The sequence below is a fragment of the Cebus imitator genome, unplaced genomic scaffold, assembly GCF_001604975.1.
Source record: "Cebus imitator isolate Cc_AM_T3 unplaced genomic scaffold, Cebus_imitator-1.0 Scaffold90, whole genome shotgun sequence".
NCBI classification, from domain to species: domain Eukaryota; kingdom Metazoa; phylum Chordata; class Mammalia; order Primates; family Cebidae; genus Cebus; species Cebus imitator.
The window spans coordinates 3116850-3142006 of NW_016107405.1; the positions used below are offsets into that span (position 1 = coordinate 3116850).

The 25157-nt window shown below is 36.2% G+C and overlaps 1 protein-coding gene across 3 annotated transcripts in view; it reads left to right on the top strand.

The window, feature by feature from the left end:
• The window catches only part of MDFIC (MyoD family inhibitor domain containing), an 89475-nt gene extending 68076 nt beyond the window's left edge, over nucleotides 1-21399 (top strand). For all 3 annotated transcript variants that reach the window (XM_037740801.1, XM_017535043.2, XM_017535044.2), the window contains exon 5: nucleotides 18703-21399. In XM_037740801.1, the coding sequence (XP_037596729.1) occupies nucleotides 18703-18950 (248 nt within the window). In that variant the 3' untranslated portion in view covers nucleotides 18951-21399. The remainder of the gene's footprint in view (nucleotides 1-18702) is intronic.
• The last annotated feature ends 3758 nt before the right edge of the window (nucleotides 21400-25157 follow it).

Below are 25157 nucleotides of genomic sequence, written 5' to 3' on the forward strand. Positions count from 1 at the left end.
TCAAAACAAGAGAATTGAGCAACCAGAGAAGCATTTACTGCATTGTTAACCTCGATGGCTCTGCTCTGTATGGGTTATGTGGCTGATTAATTTTAGAGGACTTCTGAGTAACCTCTATGGAATGATTTGGGATGAGGACATGTAAACTTTGATGATTAAAAAGCCTTTCTCAAATCACTACTCCTACTTCATTTCATGAACATTCGTTGAATTTGAATGGAGGGCATTGATAGGGCCTTAGGATTCTGAGTTCCAAATTTCTGACTTCTGTGTTTTGGACCACAGATTGGTGAAAACCTATAGCATCTTACACTGTATGTTCATAAGGCTCTTAATTGAATTTAATCTTAGCTTTTACACATAGTATAAGGAGTAAAACAAGCATAGCTAAGCAAACAGTGTAAGAGATGAAAAGATAAGTAAAGAAACCACTGCATAATCCAGACAAATGGGAAACAGTAGGTTAATTTTAAAATATATTTAAAGTAAATTTATGCTTTAGTGTGACCTACTCATCACTGAATTACTATCACAAACAAAGGCTTGAAAAGGTTAAGGCTTAATCTATAATAAATTGGAGTTTCGATTAATTGTGATAGTCTTTTACACAGTGCTTCTGATCATTTTTGATCACATGGGCTTCTTTGAGAATCTGACAAGGGTTATTATGTCCCCCCACAAAGTTTTAAAGACAGGCAACAAGATCCTGTTAGCATTGTGCTATTCTTGAAAGTAACTGAATAGATTGGATAATTTCAGTTCTAAAATCAAACATCTTTAAGAACTGACCAGATAATGAGGTGCCTAATGAGCCATTGTAACATTTTTGATTTTGAGGTAGGAAACCTGCATCAGGCTATGAGCAGATGGCTGACATAATCTGACTTACTATTTTTAAACATCACTTTGCCTTTTGTGCTCAGAGTGAATTATAGGTACACAAGGTCCAAAATATGGAGACCTGCCATGACACCATTACGGTGTTTCACATGGGAGGTAGTAGGATTGCATCGGGGTGACAGTGGTGGAGGTGATGAGATGTTGTTGCATTTGGATGTATTTTGAAGGCAGAACAAGATTTGCTGAAGAATGAGATTTTGGTGTGAAAGACAAGGATTAAGGATGACTCCCAAGTTTCTGGGCCTGAGCAGTTGAAAGAATGGAGTGGCCATCAACTAAGATGAGAAGACCATATGAATAATGGGGTTTGGTTCATGGAGGAAGGTCATGTTTGGTTTTGAATATATTCAATTTGAGATGCCCATTATCTGTACAAGTGGTGATGTAGAGGAGGTGTTTGGATAAGGGAGTCTGGAATTCAAAGGAAAGATCTACATCTTGAGATATGTTTTGTGAGTTTTCAAGGTGCAGAAGGTACAGTGGATGAGATTGCTGGCAACTGGGGTTCTCAACCCTGGCATCTGGATATTTGGAGAAAGAGCTTTAGGGAAAAGGGAATAGGAAATGAAATGCAAATCAGCAATTATGATTCATTTGGAATGGAGTAGGTCCAAGGTGCCAGCATCCTTTAGAAGCTTCTTATATGATTCTCATTTGAATGTAGGATTAAGAACTCTTGCCCAGATATAGATAAAGTGTAGAAATACTCCAAAAACTGAGCCCTGGGCCATTACGCAGATGGTAGGAAATGAAGATAAACCATGAAATAAATGAGGATGAGTAGCCAGTGATGGAGAAGGGATAAAGAGTGGCAGCTTAGAAACCAAATGAAGGAAGTATTTTAAATCAGAGGGAGTGATCATGTGTCAAAAGCAACTGAGAAGTCCAATAAGATGAATGAGACGTGACCACTGAAATTGTCATGTAAGAGTCACTGGTGACCTTCATACATTTGGTGTTGTGATGGGGATGGAGTCTGACTGAGGTGGATTCCAGAGAAAATGAGAAAATAAAAATGGAAAATTGAAAATCTAGATTAGTTTGATCAAGGGATTTTCCAAAAGGGGAATAAGTAAAAAGGCTGGGATATAAAGGTGAATGTTTTTAAAAATGGGGTATATGGTTTAGTGCTATTGGTAACGTGCTAGTAGAGGAGACATTGATGATGCAGGACTATGAAGTTCTTGAGAAGGTGAGAGGGGAGGAGATTCATTACAAAGTACCCTGCAGTATTGTAGGGTGTGTGTGTGTGTGTGTGTGTGTGTGTGTGTTATCCCTCTGAAATTTTAAAGAAAGAGTCACCAAGGGCAGTGGCGGTGGCTCAAGACCCAGAAAAGAGAATGGCTTGACATTAGGAGTTCAAGACCAGTTTGGACCTCATCTCTACAGGAAAGAAAAAAAAAATAGTGAGGCATGTTTGTGCATGCCTGTGGTCCTAGCTACTTAGAAGGCTGAGATGGGAGCATCACTTGAGTCCAGGAGTCTGAGGCTGTGGTGCACTATGGTCATGCCACTGTGCCCCAGCCTGGGCAACAGAGTGTGAAAGCAGGACCCTCCATCTAAACAGAAAAAAAAAAGAAAGAAAGAGAAAAGAAAAAGAAAGGACCCATGCAATTTGTTTAACTGGAGCTCTTTCAAATGACCATAGTAGATTTACACGTTTTGGAGACTTTCCACCTAAGAAAATATTTTATCATTTGGGATGATGAAAAATACACTAGAAGTTTCCATTCATTTTACAAGGACTTCAAAAAATTATTTCTTAGTTACAATAATAGCACTAGACATTCCATAATGCTACAATTCTGAGGAGGAAATTTTTGGGAAAAGATACAGATTGTGCAGGATGTTTTGAATTTTCTGACAAAAGCTGTCTAATGACTCATGAGTATCTTGTAGTTAAGAGTATACATAGAGAAAAATAGTATCTGAGTATTATTCATTGAATATAACTTTCAACTTCAGTTAACTTATGATAACCACCTACAGTAAAACCTTATCTCAGGTGTTCATGGTAAATAAAAATATTTTCTTTTTCTTTTTCACTTTGCTTTAGCCTAAACTTTAGCTAAAATATTTTACCTTTTAGAAAAATGAGTGGCATTATTGAGGATGGAAGAATGAGTATATTTAAATCAGCTGAACTAAAGAAATACACTGATGTGTAATACATGCCTTAATTCATGTCCATGACATGTGGTCTACCTTGTGGAAATCTGGAGAGTAGAGAACATTCTAAATTTTAAGCTTAGCTAGATTATATTTATATTCTTTGTCTTTAAGTGGAACTACTTCTGTGATACTACATTTTATATATTTTATATTTTTGTTATTGCCTTTGGTACCTTTATAACTACCTGTTTTCCCCCCAAATTTGTTATTATATTCTTTCCATTCTTTTTTGTGTGCTTCCACCTCTATCTTTATAGACTTAAAAGATCTATTGTTTGCCTGGCTGAATTGACACCAACATGTTTAAGAATAGAGTATGCTAATATTGGGGAAAATTAATTTTGAACATGAAGTTTATAAAAAAGAAAAGATTTCGAAGGAATAGGAACAAAAGGGCACCACTCATGTCAAGGGTATGACTATTTTATGTCTAGTAAGAGGAGCGTCTATCTATGCAGAGCTAGCCGGCTGCTTCCAGAGTTTTGGTGATCTCATTTTTCTTGTTACTCTAAAGTACACCTTCCATATCTCTGTCTAACTGTCTCTGTCCCCCATGCCTCTTCCTCATCTTTCCTTCCTCTCTTCTCTCATTTCTTTTTTCCATACTTTCTCTCTTTCCCCTTCCCTTACCTGTTTCATTTGCAAATTTTACATGATTTCATTTAATTATTGATTGCAATTTACAGAACCCAAATGGCAGTGATTAATGACGTTTTCCATAATAATATTTTAATTTTTTTTCAGATAGTTTTATTCTTAGCTTGTATGTTTGTGAGTTGTGGATACATAGCTTAAAAGAAAGACCTCCAGAAATCTCCATTGAACAACCAGAATTTTTCACCAATGATTTTTTAAAATTAATTTCTCACACCATTTGGATTTATTATTATTCTTTCAAAATACATACTTACTTAGCTATTTGCTGCTTTTTAAAAAATTACATTCCAAGATGACCCCAAAATTAAACTTAGTTAAAAATTAAATTAATTAAAATTAATTTCTCATAGCATTTGAATTTATTATTATTCTTTCAAAATATATACTTACTTAGCTATTCGCTGTTTTTTAAAAAATTACATTCCAAGATGACTCCCAAAACTAATTGAAGCAACATAGAAATATTAGCTTCTTTTAGAAATACTTTTACTTTTTAAATTACTTATGTTGTTAAACTATTGTATATAGTTTGGAGAATCCTTTATAATTAATAGGTGTTATTCTCAACTAATATATCGTAAAATAGTATAGAAGGAAGCTCATAGTTTAAAGTTCACATATTTCTTAAGACCTCTTGCAAGGGGAATTTTTTAAATATAGAAGGTTTAAGTTGAATATACCAGGAAGGCATTAGGAAGATTCACTTATGAACCTCCAGCTCAGGAGTCCTTGACATTGAGGGAGGGTCCAATGCTAAGTCTGAGATAACCAACTTAATTTTACTAACTTCTAAACTTTAAATTAAATTTAGTATGTCTCTCAATTATGCATATAGGCAATAAACTTCAGTGGCACCCATAGTACCTGTGGTTTTGTTGATGATATTTGCATATGTTAAAGTTGTTGTAGAAATTAGGAAATATTATTTATGCCAATCACTACTTTAAAATTATAGTAGTTATCAGATCACTGCTAGAACTTGTTATTAATGTGTTTAAAAAGAAGCGCGTATTACAAAAAAAAAAAAAAAAAGAAAAAAGCAGCACGTATTTATTCTACCTTAACTCTAATTTTATCAGCTATAGTCAGGGCCACATAACACTTTATTCAGCTATGTGCCACACATAGCATGATGGTCCCATAGATTATAACACTGTTTTTACTGTACCTTTTCTATGTTTAGATATACAAATACTTACCACTGGGTTGCAGTCGCCTGTAGTACTCAGTACAATAATATGCTGAACAACTTTGCAGCCTAGGAGTGATAGGCTATCTATATAGCCTAGGTATGTGGTTGACTATACCATCTAGATTTGTGTAAGTGCACTGTCTGATGTTCATACAATGATGAAATCAACCAATGACCCCTTCCTCAGAATGTGTCCCTGTATTTTAACATAATTTGTTTCCTTCAAAATCCTGTGTATTCTATTTTGTGGATTTAAAAATATTTTATCTCCATGGCACACCACAGAAAACTAAAAATGCCTGCTCTTGCCCCTCAGAATCCAAAGCATTCTTTGTAGTAAAAGTAATTTATTTTGTAACATACTCGTTTTATAAATTTGCATTTCTGTATGTAATTTTCAAGATGCAGAGAACACAGATTTTTTTTAATAGCTTCTTTTTGCTTATATTAAATTGAAATGATAATAAAGGACATATTCAATTTTTCACCTTAAAAAAACTATGCTAAATATTAAATTCCTAAATGACTTGTTTCCACGTTTGCATTTTAATGTCATGCTTTTACTAATGCATAGTCAGCAATGCCAGGATACAGAAGAATGGAGAAAATAAAATTCTTGGGTTTTGTATGGCACAATTTAGATAGTCTTAATTTAAATTTCCATAAATAAGTGCAAGAGAAAACAGAGGAAGTGCTTCGAAGTCAACAACCTGTTGAATGTTTTTCAGGGTTTCCAGGCAAATCTTCCCATGGGATTTTAATTGATATGCAACATAGTGTGGCCTCAGGCCCCTTCCAAGCACAGGACCCTGGTAATTTGTACCAGCTTTCCTTCCGCTTATACACTTTACTGAAGGGAAAAATGGAAGGTGGTAGGCATCCTCTCAAGTGGATATAGGAGGCAATTAGAAGAATAAAATTGAATAATTATTAAGTAGTTTGCTCAGGGATATTAATCATTCTGTCCGCTTCGAAGGAGAAAAAATATTCCCACAAATAAATAGTAGTTGTCTCTTAGAAGACTGAGAAATCCAGGAGTTTGGGGTAAATGTGAAGGTAATTGAAAGAAAAGAGCAAAATGGATTAAAAATATACTAGTTTTCCAAAGAAATATTAAACCTGCCTAAATTTCCACTGTAACTTCTCTTGGGAAATCAAACTGGAGGAACTGGACCTCTTGGGGAATAATATCACCATAACATAACATAATTTGAAGTTGACACTAGAAGTTGAAGTTTATTTTTTTTTTTTCCTGATAATTATGCTCAGGGAAGGATGCAGAAATTGCATTTTGGAATGACAGAAGAGTAGTTGTTTTAGAAAGAACATTTTAACATCTATGGCAGATATCTCCTAGAAAATGTGTTCTGTGGAGTGACAGGAAGTTAAAACCAAAAGCCATCGTTACCTTAGGCCATAAAACTGAATTGCATCGAGTCAACAGGTGTTTATTAAGAGTCTGCTGTATGTCCAGGCCAGTCTGCTGGAGTCTGTAGAGAAGTCCTGTTTTATTTTTTGATCAAGTGCCCTTGATTTTTTGTTCCTATTGCTTTTAAAAATCATACTCTTAGTCAGAAATAAGTATGAATCTACTGGCTCTTGAACTCTAACCATGAAAAAACATATATGTATGTGGATAGATATGCTTAAAACTGGCCTCCCGGCTGGGCACATTAACTCACACCTATAATTCCAGCACTTTAGGAGGCTGAGGCAGGTGGATCACCTGAGGTCAGGAGTTTGAGACCAGCCTGGCCAACATGACAAAACCCCGTCTCTACTAAAATTACAAAAATTAGCCAGTTGTGGTGGCACATGCCTGTAATTGCAGCTGCTTGGGAGGTTGAGGCAGAAGAATTGCTTGAGTCCAGAAGGTGGAGTGTGCAGTGAGCCAAGATTGTACCACTGCACTCCAGCCTGGACAACAGAGCGAGACTGTCTCAAAAAAAAAAAGGTCTCATATGCTATTTTTTTCCTGCTATCCAGAGTTGTATTTCCTGGTGAAATGTCTAACTTACTTGTGACCCTGTCATTCTGGTATACCTACCTTTCAGAACCAAAAATCTGGATTATCTGTCTTTTCAACTCCTGTCTATACTAGGGAGCTAAACACTCCTGAAGAAACCGTGATGACCATAAATATCACTATCACTACACATGTGTGGTCTCAGGTCTCAACCGGAGCCTCAGAATCCCTCCACAGTACTTCAGCGTGTCCCAAATTCCTGCAACAAATCATTCTCAAGCACTGACTCTGTAGCAGATAAGTGCCACACTCTTCTGGGTACAGTTCGGGAACATAGCGGTGAACTACAAAGACAAGCAGACCTGCCCTCTCCCGTTTTCCACAATGACCATCCCATTTTGGTGCCATTCTCTTTAAAGAAGCTCTCAGCAACTTTCCCTCACTCTCCAGGGGGAGAGGAGGCCATCCGGCTTTTCCTCAGGATCTCCACCCTGGGCCCTACCTATAAACTTACCTAATTCTGAGCCCGTTTTTACCTTCCACTCAAAGGGGGAGAGACGGCTGTTCCTGTTGCAGCACACATCCCATCACGCCCATCTGCATACACTCACTCCACTGAGTAGCCCTTTCTGCATTCTGTTTGAACTTTCTTCTGGAGAATAGTTAACGTACGTAAGTCTTTCCTATCTAAAAATGTATGTGTGGTGAGTGTGTGTATGTGTGAGTGTATCTCTCAACAGACTCTGCATCCTTAGTTTTCTCCTCCTCTTTAGAAATAGATGTCTTGGAAAGCTAGCTGCATGTGTGGTCTCTGTTCCTTCACTTTTCAGTCACTCCTCACGTCACCGCTGTTTGTGTCTAGACCTAACACATCACTAAAATTTCTCTGGCCACAGTACCTGACACAGCTCCTTGAAATGTTATCTCGCACTTCCACGGCACCTCCCTTTCCTAGAGTTTCTAATTCCATGTTTACTTCTCTGTCTCTCCTGCCAGCTTCTCCCTTTCTTAAATGTTTTTGTTACCTTGAATATCTTGTCACTGAGTACATCCTCCCTGGGCAGCTGAATAAGCCCATTCACCACGACAATTTCAGCCACCTTTCACCCGCTAGCCCATGTCTACTTTCCAAGCTCCGGATCATGGTCTGCAGCTAACTCTTGAACATCTCCATTTGAGTATCCCCAGACTTAACTAGTCTCACACTCAACATATTTCAAATCAAACTGTTTTTCCTCCTGAATTTCTTCCTTAGCAAATGGCCTCAGAAACCAGGGAGTCGTGCTTGACTCTTCTTATCACTGCTTCTTCCAAGGTCTTAGCAACTCATGCTAATCCTACTTTCTTGCTATTTCCTCAAAGACATCCTGCGTGACCCCACTGACACTATATTATCACTGCATGCCATTCCTGCTCCCTCATTTCTGACGTGGAAAATTGAAGATGTTTTACCTGGTTTCTTTAGGTCCAACAAAAATATGGAGCCACTGTCATCTCTAAAACTGTCTTCTTGCCCCTGTGTCTTTGCATAACTTCCCTACTGGCTGGAACAATCTTTTCTTTTATATCACCTAACATATGCTTCTTTTTTAAGACATAGCTCAGGAATCCCCCTTACTTCCTCCTCTACCCTATGCTCTCTTCTCCTCTTTCAGAGCTCCATCTTACAAATCCGAATTGGATATTGGATATTCCATCCATTTGTGCTTCCAGTTTTTCATCCGTAAAATGGGGTTAATAATAGCATTTATCTTACACAATTATTCTAAGAGTTTAGTGAGTAAATATTTATAAACTACTTGCAGCAGTGTCTGGAATATAGTAAGCACTATATAAAATGTTGCTAAATAAAAATTTTTAAAAATACAATAAAATATGGAGACATTATCTCTTGATGATGAGAATAGCCCTTGGAATCACATAGATCTAAATTTGAATCCCAGAGCTCCCCTTAGTAGCTTTGTACCTCAAGCCTCTATATAAAGATTTTGAAAATCAGGTTCCTCATCTATAAAATGAGACAAATGTTCACTTTATGAGATTGTCTGTGATGCAGAGGGAATGCTTGTGAGGCACTTAACTGTGTAAGCGCTCCTTGCTCATAACTTACTCCAGTCAGGCACGATGGCTCACGCCTATAATCCTAGTAGCTCATGCCTGTAATCCAGCACTTAGGGAGGCAGAGGCGAAAGCATAGCCTGAACCCAAGGAGTTGAAGACCTGCCTGGGCAATATAGTGAGAAGCTGTTCTCCACAAAGAGAAAGACAAAAAGAACAAAAACGAAACAAGTGTAACTCATCACTTACTCTACCAGCACTATGTGTTTGTCCAGATCACAACAGTTACCACACTGTATTGTCACTATATTTTTATTTACCTCCACTTTATTCTCCTTGACATTGGTCTGTGAACTTTGGGCAGAATCTGACATGTAGTCAAATGCTCAATGAAGATTTGTTGAGTGAACATTTAACCATGAAGGCATTGTCTCTGGGCTCCTATGCTGGTTAGGAATGACGACTGTTTTTATTCCATTTTCTTCCACTTCCTATAAACTCACTGCTTTCAGAATCTTCTGTGGCTAATTCCATGTGCCTCTGATGTCCTTCATGGACCAGAGTATACAGGTTACACTTTGATCATTGGCCATTATTTTTATGACGCCTACTTTCTAGGCCCACATTCAGTATCTACGACAAGGCAGGCAAGGCCTTGTCGTGATTTCTGCACAGTATGGATATTTGCTCTCAGAGCTTAGCCAACTTGAATCAACTTGTATTCAGCATTAATTAACTTTCCATTCTGTTTTGAACATTGCATTAAACCTAGTAATGGCCCTGTTCAAGGCCATGTGCTAGATTTAACTATCTATTGGTTATAGAAAATGGATTATATCTTCTTCGAACTTCAGAGCTTGAAACAAACTTAGCATTTTCCATTTACCTGTATGTGTATCGACAAGTGGAATGACCTGTTCGAGATACTCACTCAGCCGAGTAGTGGCAGAGCCAAGACCAGAAAGCTAGTTTTAATTCTCCAGCATCACAAGCCTCATAAATACACTAATACTTGGCTTTCTTTGCCACTTCTGAAGTTGGAAGGGTGATCATTAATTGAAACACCTTTGTTTTTGTGCTACTATGTTGTGTCTGTGTTGCTAATAGTCTCATTTAAACTAAACAAACAGCAGTAACAACCACAGACACTTATAGCTCTTTCTTCTTGTAGTTCTGGCATTAGCTTGCCCAAATGGTACTAGTAGGTAATGAGCTGTGACAGGAATAACTCAGTTGGAGGGTGGCTCCGATGACACTCAGGGAATGGGGAAGCACCTCAGAAAGAGGATTTTAATTTTATCTTATTTTCCCCAGTAATAAGTAATAATACACTAGACCACAACATTTTTATTGCATGAGAAAACTAGGTTTATCTGTTTTTGGCAATTTTAGAGAATACTTGTAAATAACATGTTCATAGATTGTTTTTGGCTCCGGAATTGTTTGTACACTAAATTAAGGCAGAGGTATTTATGCCTTATAATTTCAATGTCATACTGTCCTCTTCACCTGAGGCTTGCAATAGTGCCTTAAAAAAATCAAATGTTATTAATAGATAACATGGGTGGAGAAGGAGGGATGTGGAAAGAGTAACAATGCCATCATTGGTTCGCAAATTAATTCCATAAATAATAGGATTTACCTCCTGTGCACTGCTTTGAAATGTGCTTTGGTGTCTCATTTCTCTGTAACATTTCACTCTGCTTGCTTCGCTTCATCTTGCATGGCCTGTCTGTTAGACCGCTGTGCCTCTTTGGTTGGGGCCTGTCTCTTCTGTCAGGGATGGGGAGTGCATCCTGGGCCTTCTCAGGCGAGGCTCCTCCTGCCTGTGTGAGGTCTGCACCTCCCGCTGGGGATGTTGCCCCTGCCTCCAGGGGTCCTGCTGGAACAGTCACTGCTGGGGACCTCTCAGCCCTTTGGATTGCAAAAGTGCCCTTTGGATTCTTGCTGAGCCCTCGCTGGTCAAGTGCCTGGAGAATTGTTGTGTATGATCCCAGTCCTGTGAATATTGTCAGCATCAGTCAGCCTTCTTTTTAGTGTGTTTGTTTCCTCCCATACTGCTATAAAGACCTTATGTCCTAGGTGACCTGGCCAACCCTGTGCATCTCTGTAACAGGCTAATATCCGTGACGAAAAACACTGAATGTGACCAGGGTGTTATTTTACTCATCATGCTCACCATCATCATCAGCAGCATCTTTTACAGAATCACCCAAGGGGCACATTATGGTTTAAGTTTTGTAAACAAGACAAAACTGGTTTATTTTTATTTATAACTTGCACAATGTATAAGCCAAGGACAAATAAAAAGAAGTGAAGCTGAAATGTGAATTGTGAAATAAACACAGTTGGGAAAATAAAAATGGGAAATATATTAAGTATTTGGAAGAGTTTTTTTAGATTATTTTTATTCCAATGTGCATTTTCATTAAAATTAGAGGATTTACTTGCTTGTATTTTTATCCTAGCTATAAATGGTATTATTACCAACTTGAGTGAGCTGTTGGACATTGATCCTTTCTAGGAAAATGTGTTTAAGATCTAAAGTAGATTTCATTATCCAAAAATTACATTCAACTTTGTTGTTATTTAAGCTTGTTATATTAGAAATATTTCAACTGCTCAGCTTAAAGTAGCAATGAATAGGTTCAAGTAAAGTATACTTTTACTGTTTTTGCTTTCTAGCTTCTGGAAAAAATGAATAGATAATAATTGAAATATGGAAAGATAGGTTATTATTTTTAAATTTTCTGCTGTAGCCAAATACAAGGTTAATTCTCGCCGGGCAGATTTATGCTTTACTCCTCTGCAAATTCTGTTTCTTAGAGTTGTCTTCTTGGTTCGCTCTTTCAAGTGTTTGAGCTGTGGTCAGAGCCTTTTACAAACCTCCTTAGGTTAAAATAGAATCGCCTTATGTCGGTGTGATAATCAGAGTAAATGGAACATAGGTAGGTGGAGAGGTGTGGTTTTGCTAGAATAAGTATTTTGCTATTATCGTCACTGTTGTCACAGTAATAATATTTGGTAAGCACTTACATGTTAAATCCTTTATTGAGCACTTAATGTGCATTATCTCTTTTAATCTTCATCATAACCCTATGAGGACAGTAATGTTGTTACCAGCTATTAAGCTTGTGATCTTAAAATGTAGAGATTCAGTAAGTGAATGTAAATATTATTTGCATCACTGATATTTTCTAGCCTTTCTCTCCCTCCTTCTGCCCAAAAACTGACCTTCTAGGTAAAAAATTTTAAATAAGAACTTCCAATAACTAAACTTTTATCCCTCTTCAGAGTTCTGTGTTAAGCTTTTAAGAATCAAAATATTTTCTGAGATCTATCTAGTGTGTGTGTGTGTGTGTGTGTGTGTGTGTATTTCCTGGACTTTATTTTGCTTTTGAGTCAGGGTCTCTCTCTGTCACCCAGGCTGGAGTGCAGTGATTATGGCCCACTGCAGCCTTGACCTCCTGGGGCTCAGGTGATCTTCCTACCTTAGCACTCTCACCCCCCCACACACACCCAGCTTCAGCCCCTACCTCCTCCCCCAAGTACCTGGGACTATAGGTATTTGCCATCACACTGAGCTAATTTTTGTTTTTTGTGTATTTGGTAGAGACAGAGTTTTGTCACGCTGCCCAGGCTAGTCTCAAACTCCTGGGCTCAAGGGATTCACTTGCCTCGGGATTATAGGCGTGAACTACCTCACCTCAGCTTAATTTACTAGACTTTGTAAAATCCATGCCTTTAGAAAGGACTGCTCAACCAATGCTAGAGTTAAGTCATGGTCAACAATTACTGGATTCGATCTCTCTGAGAGTTTCAAATATTGATGAATCAACTACAGATCAGGCAATGGGGTAAACAAATAAGAGAAGAAAAAAATCTGTGCTATCCACTTGCTGTCGTCTAAAATACGAAAGCACCTCCCATAGGATGGAGATGGATTCTAGGATTTGCCCATGTGGTAGGAAGCTGATTGCGGAGTCACCTTGTGGGGTGTTGGAGGACAGTGCTGTTTTTTCCTAGGTTCTTTTGACTTTGTTGAGAGGAAAGATAATAGTAAAGATTATTGTTCAATTTCCTAAAATACAGTTTTCTTTGTCCTGCAGTGGAAAATGTAGCTTTTCTCTAACTTTCTTTTTACCTCCTGACCCATCTCACTTTGTTCCCCACTAGGAAAATGCTGATTGGATTCTGGCAAAGATGCATGGCCTCTCGGGAGAGTCTTGGGCCAGAGCATTCTGTGTAGGAGGCTCACTTTAGGCCAATTTATTCAGGCAGCAGGTCAGACTAGGGCTGTTGGCCAGAAGCGCTGTGTGTCCTCTGTCTTGGAGACATGAGCTACTTGGAGCTGAGCTACCGTGTGGTATTAGTAAACATTTCCAGCCCCCACACACACTCGAGGAGCAGAACTCCCCGGAGATGTCTGTCTCGTCCCTCACAGCTGGGTTTTCACAGAGGCTAGATGCTCACTTAGCTATCTCAGCTGTGATTCAGGATAACCACAGCCCACTTCTAGCTTGCTTTTTGCTTTTTGTATTGAGAAAGAACAGTCGCAGTAAAGCAGTATCTAGGAAGAGGAATGCCTTCACTTAGACTTCTGCATAGAGTCTTTGTTATACCACCACTGGGCAGATGATAGTCATTGCAGCTAAAGAATGGGGAGCAACTGGGGGTGCTCTGTGGCTTTGATGGTAAAGCTATAGAGTCAGGCTTGTCCTGAAAGCAATAAACGTAACTCTGATTGCTCATGTCCTAATCCCCGGTCTTTGTTTGGCATATTACTGGCCTGTTAAATGCTAATAAACCTTTGTTTCTCAGCATGTAGTTTTCATGATGTGGACCTGATTAAGAAAGTATTTTCAAGCCTCTTATTTCATAGGAAACTTTATTAGAGATAAGACCCATTCAAATTGCATTCTCTTAGAAATGGATTGTGGGTTATTCTCAGAATTCTCTGCTGTCTGTCCTTTCCTGTACTCCACTTTCGCTGTTTGGTATCTCTGTTCCAAGAAATTCAGAGCACCTGTCATACCACATCTTAAGAAGAGGAAATGAAAGAGATAGAAGAGGCTCGTTTAGAGGAGAGCTGAGTTTACTGTATAAATAGTTTTCTGATGACTCAATCAGGTTTCCTTCCACTTTAATAAACTGCATTCCTCGTATTCCCTGGTGTAATTTGGCCACATACTGATCAGGTATCAGTATCAATTGGGATAATTTCATTATAAACTGACTTGTTTTTACAAAAGCCGATTTTCAGTCTCATTTTAAGCAGCACAGAATTCTTGGGATCAGTCACAGACATTTTCACCAGATTTCTAAGATGCTATTTAAGTAGATTCCAGTTGTTACCTAAATGGTGTTGAGGAGCTAGAAGTTCTCCAGATAATAGGCCAGCTGCCTGGGCGTAACACTGATGACCTTTTGAAGGACTCAAAAATTTTGTTTAGGGTTGTGTCTTCAGTAATTCATAACAGCTTGTGTGGTTTTGTTTTGCTTTGAAATCAAACATGGTAAAGATTTCCTTTTATGCTCTACTCTTAGCTACTTGGCTTCTTTAATGTTACTTTGTTTTCCTAAATTTACAGTAGCTGTCAGTCTTGTGCTGAGTTCTCCTCTAAGTACACTAAATTGTGCAATTCTTGCTTGGCCCAGTTTTGCACGGCAGTCTTTCCCAGAACCCCATGGGCTTCTCAGAGGTTAAACACTTTTGGCAAAAACTGTAAATAATGACGGAATAAAACAATAAAAATGGAACTCTCAAGAACAGGGGGAAAAGATGAATCCTGACTACAAGCCACACGGATGCAGAGGACCCATTTTTGTAAAAAAAAAAAAAAAAAAAAATCTTTCTCTATTCAAGGCGTCTTAAGTTGATAATTCTTATCATCTTCTCTTTGCCTCAAATAAAACCACCATTATTGTGCCTTTTATGATTCTTGATACCTGTTAGCAGTGGCAGAGATGCAAACTCTAACAACTGTTTCTTCCTAATTTACTTTAACCTTTTCATTAACCTGAACCACAGTCAAACTATGACTTAAAAATATAAGGTTACAAATAGAAGGGTTTTATAAAGAGGTCCCACCAAAAAAAAAAAAAAAAAATCGTTTTTGGCCAGGAATAACAATCAGAGTATTTAAAGATTTGGTAGAAGTTAAGGAACCTTTTTTGGTTGATTTTTTTGTTGTCATTTTGGTTGATTTTTTGTTGTCATTTCTAGATATTTCTCTACTTGAAAAATTCAGAATATGAACGTGTTTCTGGTAGACACTTCTGTATATACATCTTGCTTAATATCTCTATGATCTTGTAAATGCATTTTGGTTTGTGGCTTCTTTAGATGCCTGTTAATAGATTTGGTTTTTCAGAGTAACCCAAAGTACTTTTCTAGTAAATTATAAAGGACTTATGTTTTAAAACAATGTCTTCATTTTGTAAGTTTTAATATTTACATTAAGAGCTACATATGGAACTCTTGATCATGTAACTACAGACCTTAATTTTTATGTTTTAGATTTATAGATTGGTATCTTTTGATTGAAACATAATCTCTCTCCACACTGCCTTCTCTCTTATGTCTATTTTAACAATGCAACTGGCAGTTTATTAATTCTTCAACTTAGTGATGATTTGTTTTTACATATTGAAGAGTAACATTAACTGTCAACTTTTTATTAAAACTAAAATTTAGAGTAGTTTTTAAAAAAGAAAAGGATCATGAACCAAGGCTAAAAACAGATAGATGAACAAAACAAATCAGCAGAGAGTTTTGGATTTGTAACTCTTCTTCCTCCAAGGAACATCAACCCAGTGTTAGAAGTGACCCACTCCTGTAGCACCAGCATAGCTTGCAGGCTGAGAGCAAGGTCTCAGGAGGTTAACTGCCTAGGTCCTGGTTCTTGTTCTGCTACTTACTCCCTCTATGACCTTCGAAAATTTTCATAAATTTTCTGTGAATCAGTCTCTGCCCTGGTAAAAGAGGCATAATACCCGCATGACTTCTTAGGAGTATTATTAGAATTAAATTAATCAATATTTATAAAGACCTTAAAAGAGTGTTTAGTTCAAAGTAAGTGTGTAAATTTTTTTTCAAAAAACGAAAAAATGATGAAAACATCTCTACTTTTAAGGTAATATGTTTCTCAGTTTTGAAAACAGCAAATAAATAATTTTCCTGCATTAATGCTAGAGCTCCTGTTCTAGTAAAGCAACCACTTATATCAATTAGTTATAGAAACCAGGTTTTGTTGAAGAAGATAAGTTAGAAAAGGAGTATTTGATCTATTTAGGGATAAGAACATAAAAAACGATTTTGTCTACTAAAAATAAAATGACATTTTAACAGGCAAATTAATTTATAAATCTTGTTTACTAAAGTAAGAGTTAGGAGAGATTCATTTTTTGGCTTAAGTCTTTTAAATTCTTCATGACATGTGTCATTGTGGTCTACAATCTAGAAGAAATATTAATTCTCAAATGAATATATCCTATGAAAGGCAACAAGTGATTTTGTTTGGAATGTCACTCCCATCTCTCTTCATCCTCAGGGCTTTGGTCTCACACCAATCACATCCAATCTCTCTCTCCTAATTGCTTATTAGTTTCTTCCCCCTTTCTGTCATTGGCATGGCTGAATTCCTTGTTTTGAATCAGGAAAATTTTTAAACTGTTAAATCCTATCTTCTCAGTAATAATGAAGCTAGCTGTTTATAACATCTCAAATATTTTACAAATCATGATGATAATGTTATTCTGAAAAAGCTTAACTGAACAGAGTCATATAAGACAGATGAAAGCATAGAAACAGTGTTGATAGAGGAAAACCACAGATACTATCTAGAAATCCAGAACATTGTAAGGCCATGGGCCTTTATTCATGTAGGTTGATTTTAGAGTTCCCCAGAAATGATTGGTTACTATCAGATACCAACATGAGGGGAAGATGGAGAGACCTGAAAACTCTCACAACTCTGTTTTTGTTTTTGTTTTGCATGAACCATCGTATGTAAGAGTGGGGTGACACTAAAAAGAAAGGAAAGATCAGTGTATCCTTTTAGCCTTTAATTCTACAAACACAACTCTGAAGTTTTTCTTTTGTGTTTTTCTCTGATTCTTCCTCCTTTTCACGATCTGGCAGGTGGAGTGTATGTCTTTGTGTTTCTGCATTTTCTCCTTTCATCCTCTGCATTCTGTACAGTTAGAGACTGCAGAGAAACAGAAGGGTGTTGAAGGAGTTAGGGAGTTTATGATGGGATGGTTAGGGATAAGCCTGTAGAGTTAAGAGACTGCCTTAGGTACGCTGGTAGGTTTTTTGTTTTGTTTTTTTCCTTACCTGAAGCATTTGTAGCCAAGGAATTTGTAGTAGAGGAATTCTGTCAATTCATATCTGCATGCAGTTATATGGCATTCTATAGAGAAGAGCATGCTTTTTTATAATAGCATGGCTGCCAAGCAACAACCTGCTTTTCTTTCCTTCATCTTTGGTTTTCCCAGTTTGCTGACACTCCATCGAAGATGCTTAATTTTAATACCAAATATAGAAGCCCAAAGGACATGTGACAATGGGAAGAGGATGGGGATTGTTGTGTCTTATCGCTATTGTAGGAGGTGGAATCTTCTTATTAAAACTTGCATTAAACAAAATACAAAAACAAAACAAAAACCGGAAACTCACACAAAAGAACCCAGAATTCATCCTGGTGAAAATTCACAACAATTTCCAATATCAGACAAATGTCTTGTAACATTGGTTTTAAATAATATTATTACATGTGTTAAAGTTGTCTAGAAATAGAAATTTCTTTCCATTACTCCTCTTGCCACAAGAGGAGTAATTCTAACTCCTCACGTTAGAATTCTAATGTGAATTCTAAAGGAATGGACGTTAGAACATTAGAATCTAAATTTATTAAATTGTAATCTGTTTAATTTCTCAACGTTTTTATCAGTTTATGAAGTTTAGTGAACATTGTTGTTTAGAGAGGCACTGTTAGAGATGTCTCAGGAGATAACAGGGATGTTAAAGTTCATGGCCACCAAAGGAAGTGGAAAAGTGATGTTACTGTGTCATTATTCGCATTTGCTAAGGACAAATTCCTTTGTTAGAAGTAGGTAGGAGAACCATTCTAGAAACAATAGTTAGACCCAATCAGAGAGTCTCACTGTTCTTATTTCATTTTTTGTGAAATAAAAAATCTAAAACCATGAAATTGAGTCAGTTGTATTGGAAAGTAAAGTCTTAATGGATTCTGGTTTAACTATTGAATTAATTTTTTAATAATATATCAAATATTTCACATTTAAATTTGTTCTTTTCCAATTTTAGAGCATAGGTGAAGCAATTGAAGGAAATTTCTATTTCTGAAATACTTTAATAACTATAATGCTATTGTTTTAGCACAATGTTGTAAATAACAATAAGATATAGAAAGATGGGTAAGAAGCATAGAGAAGTGGTGTCTAGGACCAAGGGCCATTGCACAGTTTGTGAGAGTAATAATCTAACACATGTGCACACACATGTGTACACATATTCCTTTTTTTTTTTTCAAATGAATTATCTACTTCTAAAGATCACTCATCTAGAGTTTCACTTAAGCTCCTTTATGAGTTTCTAACTCACAAAGCAAACTTCATTTGGGCTGTGGATTACTTAACTATTTTGCTCAATTCTTATTGAGCCTGTTGATAACATGTATTTTGTGTTCCTCCTCTTTCTCACTATGTGGCCTCCTCACCACTGAAAATCAAGATTGTTGTGTCCACTGTATCCTGGCATGCTTGTTCTGCGAATTCCTGACCCTCTGCAATATTGTCCTGGGACAAGCGTCATGTGGCATCTGCACCTCAGAAGCCTGCTGCTGTTGCTGTGGGGACGAAATGGGGGATGACTGTAACTGCCCTTGTGATATGGACTGTGGCATCATGGATGCCTGTTGTGAATCATCAGACTGCTTGGAAATCTGTATGGAATGCTGTGGAATTTGTTTTCCTTCATAAATATTTATCTTTTGTTTGTGTTAAAACTGGAGAGTGTTTAAAAATTTTACTTTTTGGGGGGAAGAAAAGCACATGGTAAGATTCTCATGAAACAATGTGGTATTTGCACTGTTAACTCATTATTGTAAGTAATCTCTGAAAGCCTTTTTACTTTAACCAAATCTACATGGTTTAATATGTGAAATTTTAACTACTTTAGTTTTATAAACTTCTTCATATGTTACAATAAGTTAGGGACATTTTAACACCCCTCTCCCCAAATGTTCAATGTCTTCTCCTTTTTACTGATATTTCTATTTCTTCTAACTATTCTCAGGAGCCCTTTGCTCCAAATATATTATTTTTCTGTGGGTATTTAAAGCAGGCAGTTTATTTTGATGTGTATCCATAATTAAAAGTAAGCAGGCTTTATTTTAAAAGAAACTTTAGGAAACAAACCCACATAATAGTTGGGAAACAGTGTTAATCTCTCTGCCTTACCTTCTCCACTTGTTCAACAGACGCTGAATGCCTACTGTGTAGACTCTCTGCTTCAGGTTGTGGGGACAGATACAGTTTCACTTCTGTCCACAGGAACATGAGATTTAGCAGACTAAGGAGATCTGTAAAGACTGAACCATACTACAAGGCATACTGAAGTGGGGATTGTAAGAGAAATAAACTCAAAAGGCTGTCGGAATACACAGAAAATTGCTACTAGAATATTCAGAAAGGCTTCAGGGAGGATGTGTATTTGAGGACTCTCTTAGGATGAGTGATTCATCTGTTATTTAAATGAATTATTTAGATTTTTGACAAAGTTTTAGGTGGACACCCTAAACTGTGTGTGCCCTTAACCAGTTAAAAGAACAATGCCTTCCGCATACCTTTTTGTTATTTGCAGGAATATAGTTTTTTAAAAAAGCTATCAAGTTTAAATTAACTAAAAACATGCATTTTCTTATGCATAACTTAAATATTATCATACTTTTTTGATGAAAACATAACGTCTTAGTAAAATAGCTCTATCTAATAAAGAAGTTGATTACTCTGACACATTACATTTAAATTAGGAAATTTTTAATATTAAAATCCTAGTGTTCTGAGTTATTCAGAGGCTTTCTTATTTTGAGAGCTTTAGGTCTTTTGGGATGAGAGCATTTTGGTTGTTTGCTCTGGTTTGTTTCTTAAGCAGTGCTATTTTTTGTAAACACAGATAAATGCGAAACCATTCTTTTCAATGCAGAAGAAATCTAGACATCCACTACTATGACCAAATTTCTGTGTCATAATTTTATGTAAATTAAACTAATATGGCAGGTTATAATAATCCTTAAGTGTAAAGAAATAAGTCAATTACAAGACTAATTATACAGTTATTGAGACGTGGAGACTGTGTGGCTTAGATGAAAGGGAGAGTAAATGTTCATACTATGCACTCTCCTACTCAGTTTGATCTCTCTAAAATTGTAGTTTGGTTTGCTTTAATACACGTCTTTGTAGAAATTTTGAAAGTATGCTTTGGGATTAATAATTATTTTTAATTTTTCTGGCTGAATATCAAATTAGTAGTAACAACAAAAGCATATTTTTAGGAAGCCTTCAGCAAACCCACCCTTTTACGAGAAGTTTTTAAGCTGAAGAATGAGAATATCACCTGTGGTTTTTCCTTTGAGATGAAACCTAGTTTTTAGTTATATCATTACTTAAAGGGCTTAAAAAAGAAAAAGCAAACTTTTGAATGTTTCTTTTATTGCTATTTACACATACATACACACATTAAAAAAACCTTTAAATTTTTGGGTCTAAATAGAATTCTAGTAAACAGCTCTCTTCATTTTTCTCCTCTAAAGAACTTCTTTCATTTGTTACATAAAATATAAGGAAATCTTTGAGCTATTTTACAGTAACCAGAATCTGAATATTTACATATACCCCAAATTAACTTATACACATATATTAGGATGTGAGAATATCATGTTTATGGACACATAAAACCTTCTAATGACCTGGAATTGTTAGAATATTTGAGTTTTTATATGCAAAGTGTTTCAGCCAAGTGACTTGTCTAATATTTAAACATATACTGTCACAATTTGTGATGAAAATATTAGCACATTTGGAATAATGTTTCTCCGTAACAGAGAATGTTAATGGATACCAGAATTTTATTTTTGTATTTATGTTCATAGTACTTTTCCTTTTGTCTACTCCAGTTAGTCATTCCATAAAGCATCTTGTATAATTAAACGGAAAACAGAAAAAGGAAAAGTAGGCAAATGTGAAAATAGTTTCAATATATTTTAGGATTTCTGTATGTAAAATGTTTTGTTGAACTATATGGATAGTGACTAAATGCTAGAATTTATGGTTATAGTTGGTATCCTTTTAAATGTGGAAAGGCTTTTAAAAATATTTTAAAACTGGACTTGTATTATCCTGAATACACTATTTTGAAAAATTTTAAAAATAACTTCATTTTGCTTTAGCATATATTTATATGTGATTGACATATTAACTTACATTTGAAAGAATTCAACCATTAATTAAAACGTAAGGATTTCTTTATCCTGTTACATGCATGTCTGAAGATTTCCTCGACTTGTTATGTAAATCACATGACTCAAGCTCATAAACGAACTATGAAAGATATCAATCAGCTTATGGTGTAAACGATCGTTGACATGTGATTTCAAAACATAGTATTCTTTTAAAATTTCATGGTTGGGTACTGTGGCTCATGCCTGTAATCTGTAATCTCAGCACTTTGGGAGGCTCAGGCAGGCGGATGACGAGGTCAGGAGATTGAGACCATCCAGGCCAACATGGTGAAACCCCGTATCTACTAAAATACAAAAAATTAGCTGAGTGTGGTGGCACACACCTGTAGTCCCAGCTACTTGGGAGGCTGAGGCAGGGGAATTGCTTGAACCTGGGAGGCGGAGGTTGCTGTGAGCTGAGATTGCACCACTGCACTCCTGCCTGGTGACTCCATCTCAAAAAATAAATAAATTATAATATGGCAAAGTACACTTTTTTTTTTTAACATTTTAGTAAATTAATTTCATTTATTTACTTTGGAGCTATATTTCAACTTAGAAAAACTAAGGTAATTTTGCAATATATGCCAAGATTAAAAACCAAGATTAAAATACTTGAACATCTATGAAATTGAGTCTTAGATTTAGTGAATTTCACACGAAAGTAAATCATCTGAAGAATCTCCATCTAGAGCATGTAGGGGCACAATTTTTGTAAATGCTTCACAATTAGCATCTAACTAAAACAATACAGTATGACTTTATTTAGGAGAAGGCTTTTTATTTAGAAAATTACTTTTGCATTTTTATAGTGTATCAGCTGTATCCATTTTCCTCACCTGGATAGTCAAGTGTTATCTGAGCAGTTCAAAGAGTAACCAAGACAACCTTTTGTAATAACTTTCCATTTTCTACCAGTGCCCTAGATTCTAATGCTATAAACGTCAAACGTCACTGCCTAACATAAATTAAGACTCGAGCCCAGAGACTCTATATCTTGCCTTCTTGAGTGCTAGTTAAATGCTTAGATTTACCTAACTGCCTAATGAACAAGGCTATTTATTAATAAGATTATTTTTCAAATTATTCAAAACCTTTATGCCCCTTCCAATTACTTGTGATTTGTAGGCCCCTAGGATTGCTGCATCTAATCTGACAGGTGAGATAAAATTTCATCAAATACTATAATACCCATTTTTTTCTTTTACACTAATGCAGCAGAGCATATCATTTTTGTTTTAAACAATGGTCAATATATTAACTGGGTTTCTTTCATGCTATTTATAGTTTCTATAATCAAGCATTGGGTATTAAGACAGAATCCTTTCAACCCTTCATTTCCATATGCCCCTATAATAAAATACAATGAGTGTTTTCTTTGTGCTTGGACTGGTACTAGGAACCTCAAGAAAGTCACATAACCCTAAATAAGTTTCAATCCAGTAAGAAATTTGGCACCTGTCATGAGAAAACAGTTCCAACAGTGAAGCTGCCAGTATTTACTTCCTTATTTAAGATTACTTTTAGAGTTTGCTTAAAATGGAAGAAGTAGTGGAGAGGGGATACTACTGTAATGCAGCCCTAACATGGAGGGTAGGTTTTGCGAAAACTATCATTGGGGACTAAATCTTCTACATACATTGCAAAATTCTTAGTGGACAATGACTGCTCCTTTTAAAGCACTGCAACTCAAGATATCATATTTATGATGAAATTTTAACGAAGACAATCAACAATTGGGAAGTGAAATAAAGTCACAGCTGAACCCCACATGGAAAGCAGTGTCTCTATGCAAACAGAATCTGCACCACCCCATTCTTCACCAAGCTTTCATAGTAGTATGACATTTTCTGCTAGAGACACAACTGTAACTCTTAAGCAGCCAGATGTCAAGTAGTTTCCTGCCTTCTAACTGAACTGTGGTTAGTAGTTCTACTTCCATTGTGTGTCTGTCTGTGTATGCTCTCAATCCCTCATCACATCCCATTTAGTGTCCACTGAAAAAACAAGCATTAATGTAGTTGTGACCATGAAGAAATCATTTCAGATAACCATCCTTTGACACATTACTAACATGGGGTAAAGATATATGTGTTAAAGACAAAGTATAGCCCTGCAATTAGGTGTTCACTTCCAGGCAGGTCTTTGTGTGAGGATTAGTTGAGAATGTAATTATTAGGAAAATGGTGAAAAGCAAATTCAAACAAATTCTAAGTTTAGCTTGAAAAATGGAAAAGGTTCTTAAGTTCTGTCTGATGCATAAAGGGGTAGAAGCAAAGGAATTATGCTCCAAAGCCAAGAAAGAGGGTGTACAAAAGCAGCTGATCCACTTGACATAGTTCATAGCCTTTTGCAAAAGAATAAAAGCCTGTTGAGCAGGGAACCAAAAGATCTCATTATAGGATGAAGCCAAGCCATATTAAAGCTTGTGCACTAGTAACTATGTCTAAAAACAGCCTGCTGTTTTATATTGAACCAATACATTTCTTAACTTGGTAGGTTGCAGTGTAAAGATGTACAGAGCCTGTCTGCTGGATGCTATGCCAATTACAGATGTGGCAGAGTGGTGTCAAACACCTACAAACAGTTAGATCGCAAGTAATCTTAGAGTGAAACAAAAGAAGTTTTAAAATATCACCTTAAAACCCAGAAAGCACAGTTCATCATGTGTGTTTGACTCTTAGAGTCTTGAAATCACCTTTATTTTATAATTTTATGTGGACGTCATATGATCCCTCAATCAGAATGCACAATTCTTTCAAGGAGATGAATAGTGCCTGAGAGATAAGGAGAATATCTTTTAAAAGTAACACCTTTAGATGACAAGTTGTCTCTGATCAGCTCTGCAGAAACTGTTTTATTTGTGCTGAGGTTAAGGAGGAGTAAAATACCCATGAATCCATATTATATTAGATGTTGTAGATCATCAAAAAGAATAATTGGGCATATTTACACAATTGTATTTTAGTAAACTGTTATGCCAGCTTAACTATAATACATATTCTGGTAAATGTACATTAAATAACAATCCAAAAGTAATTTAGCCGCTGAGGACATTTTTAAAATCTAATTATTCACAAATTAATGAATAAAATTAAATTCCAATCACTGAAGAAAATGAAGCAATGGTGAGAATCAGAAGTACAGATTAGTTAAAGCAAAGATATGCAATGCATAACAGAATTAAAGCATTTCTTTTATTCAAACTCGGTGCTTAAAAAAGAACAAATCCATCATCTTGAAATTTGACTTGTAGCTTGACATTAAAAATAATATGAGTAGAATTTTCAGTGGGGTAAGCACAAAACTAGTTCAAGTTGTGTCACTCTCAATTACTGTACTCAGGTGGTGTACCCATTAAAATTCCCACTTGTGGGTTCCGTTCACTATGCAAATGGGGTCATTACCTGGAGAATTTAATTGGTTATGACACTGGGAGTAGGACTTTTCCTTTCAAAATAAACCTACTTACACACATTTTCACTAGAAATTTGATTGTTATATATACTTTGGATTGTTCTGCTCTATAAACATTTACAAAAATTAGACTGTCCTTGTTTACTTATTTTTTACAAATAATTAAAAACAGGTCCAAATTAATATGATATGGTTTATTTGTAAGTCTAGTTAAAATGAACCTTTTGTAAGTCACATTGCTTATCAAAACATTATTTTTTAAAAAGTCTTT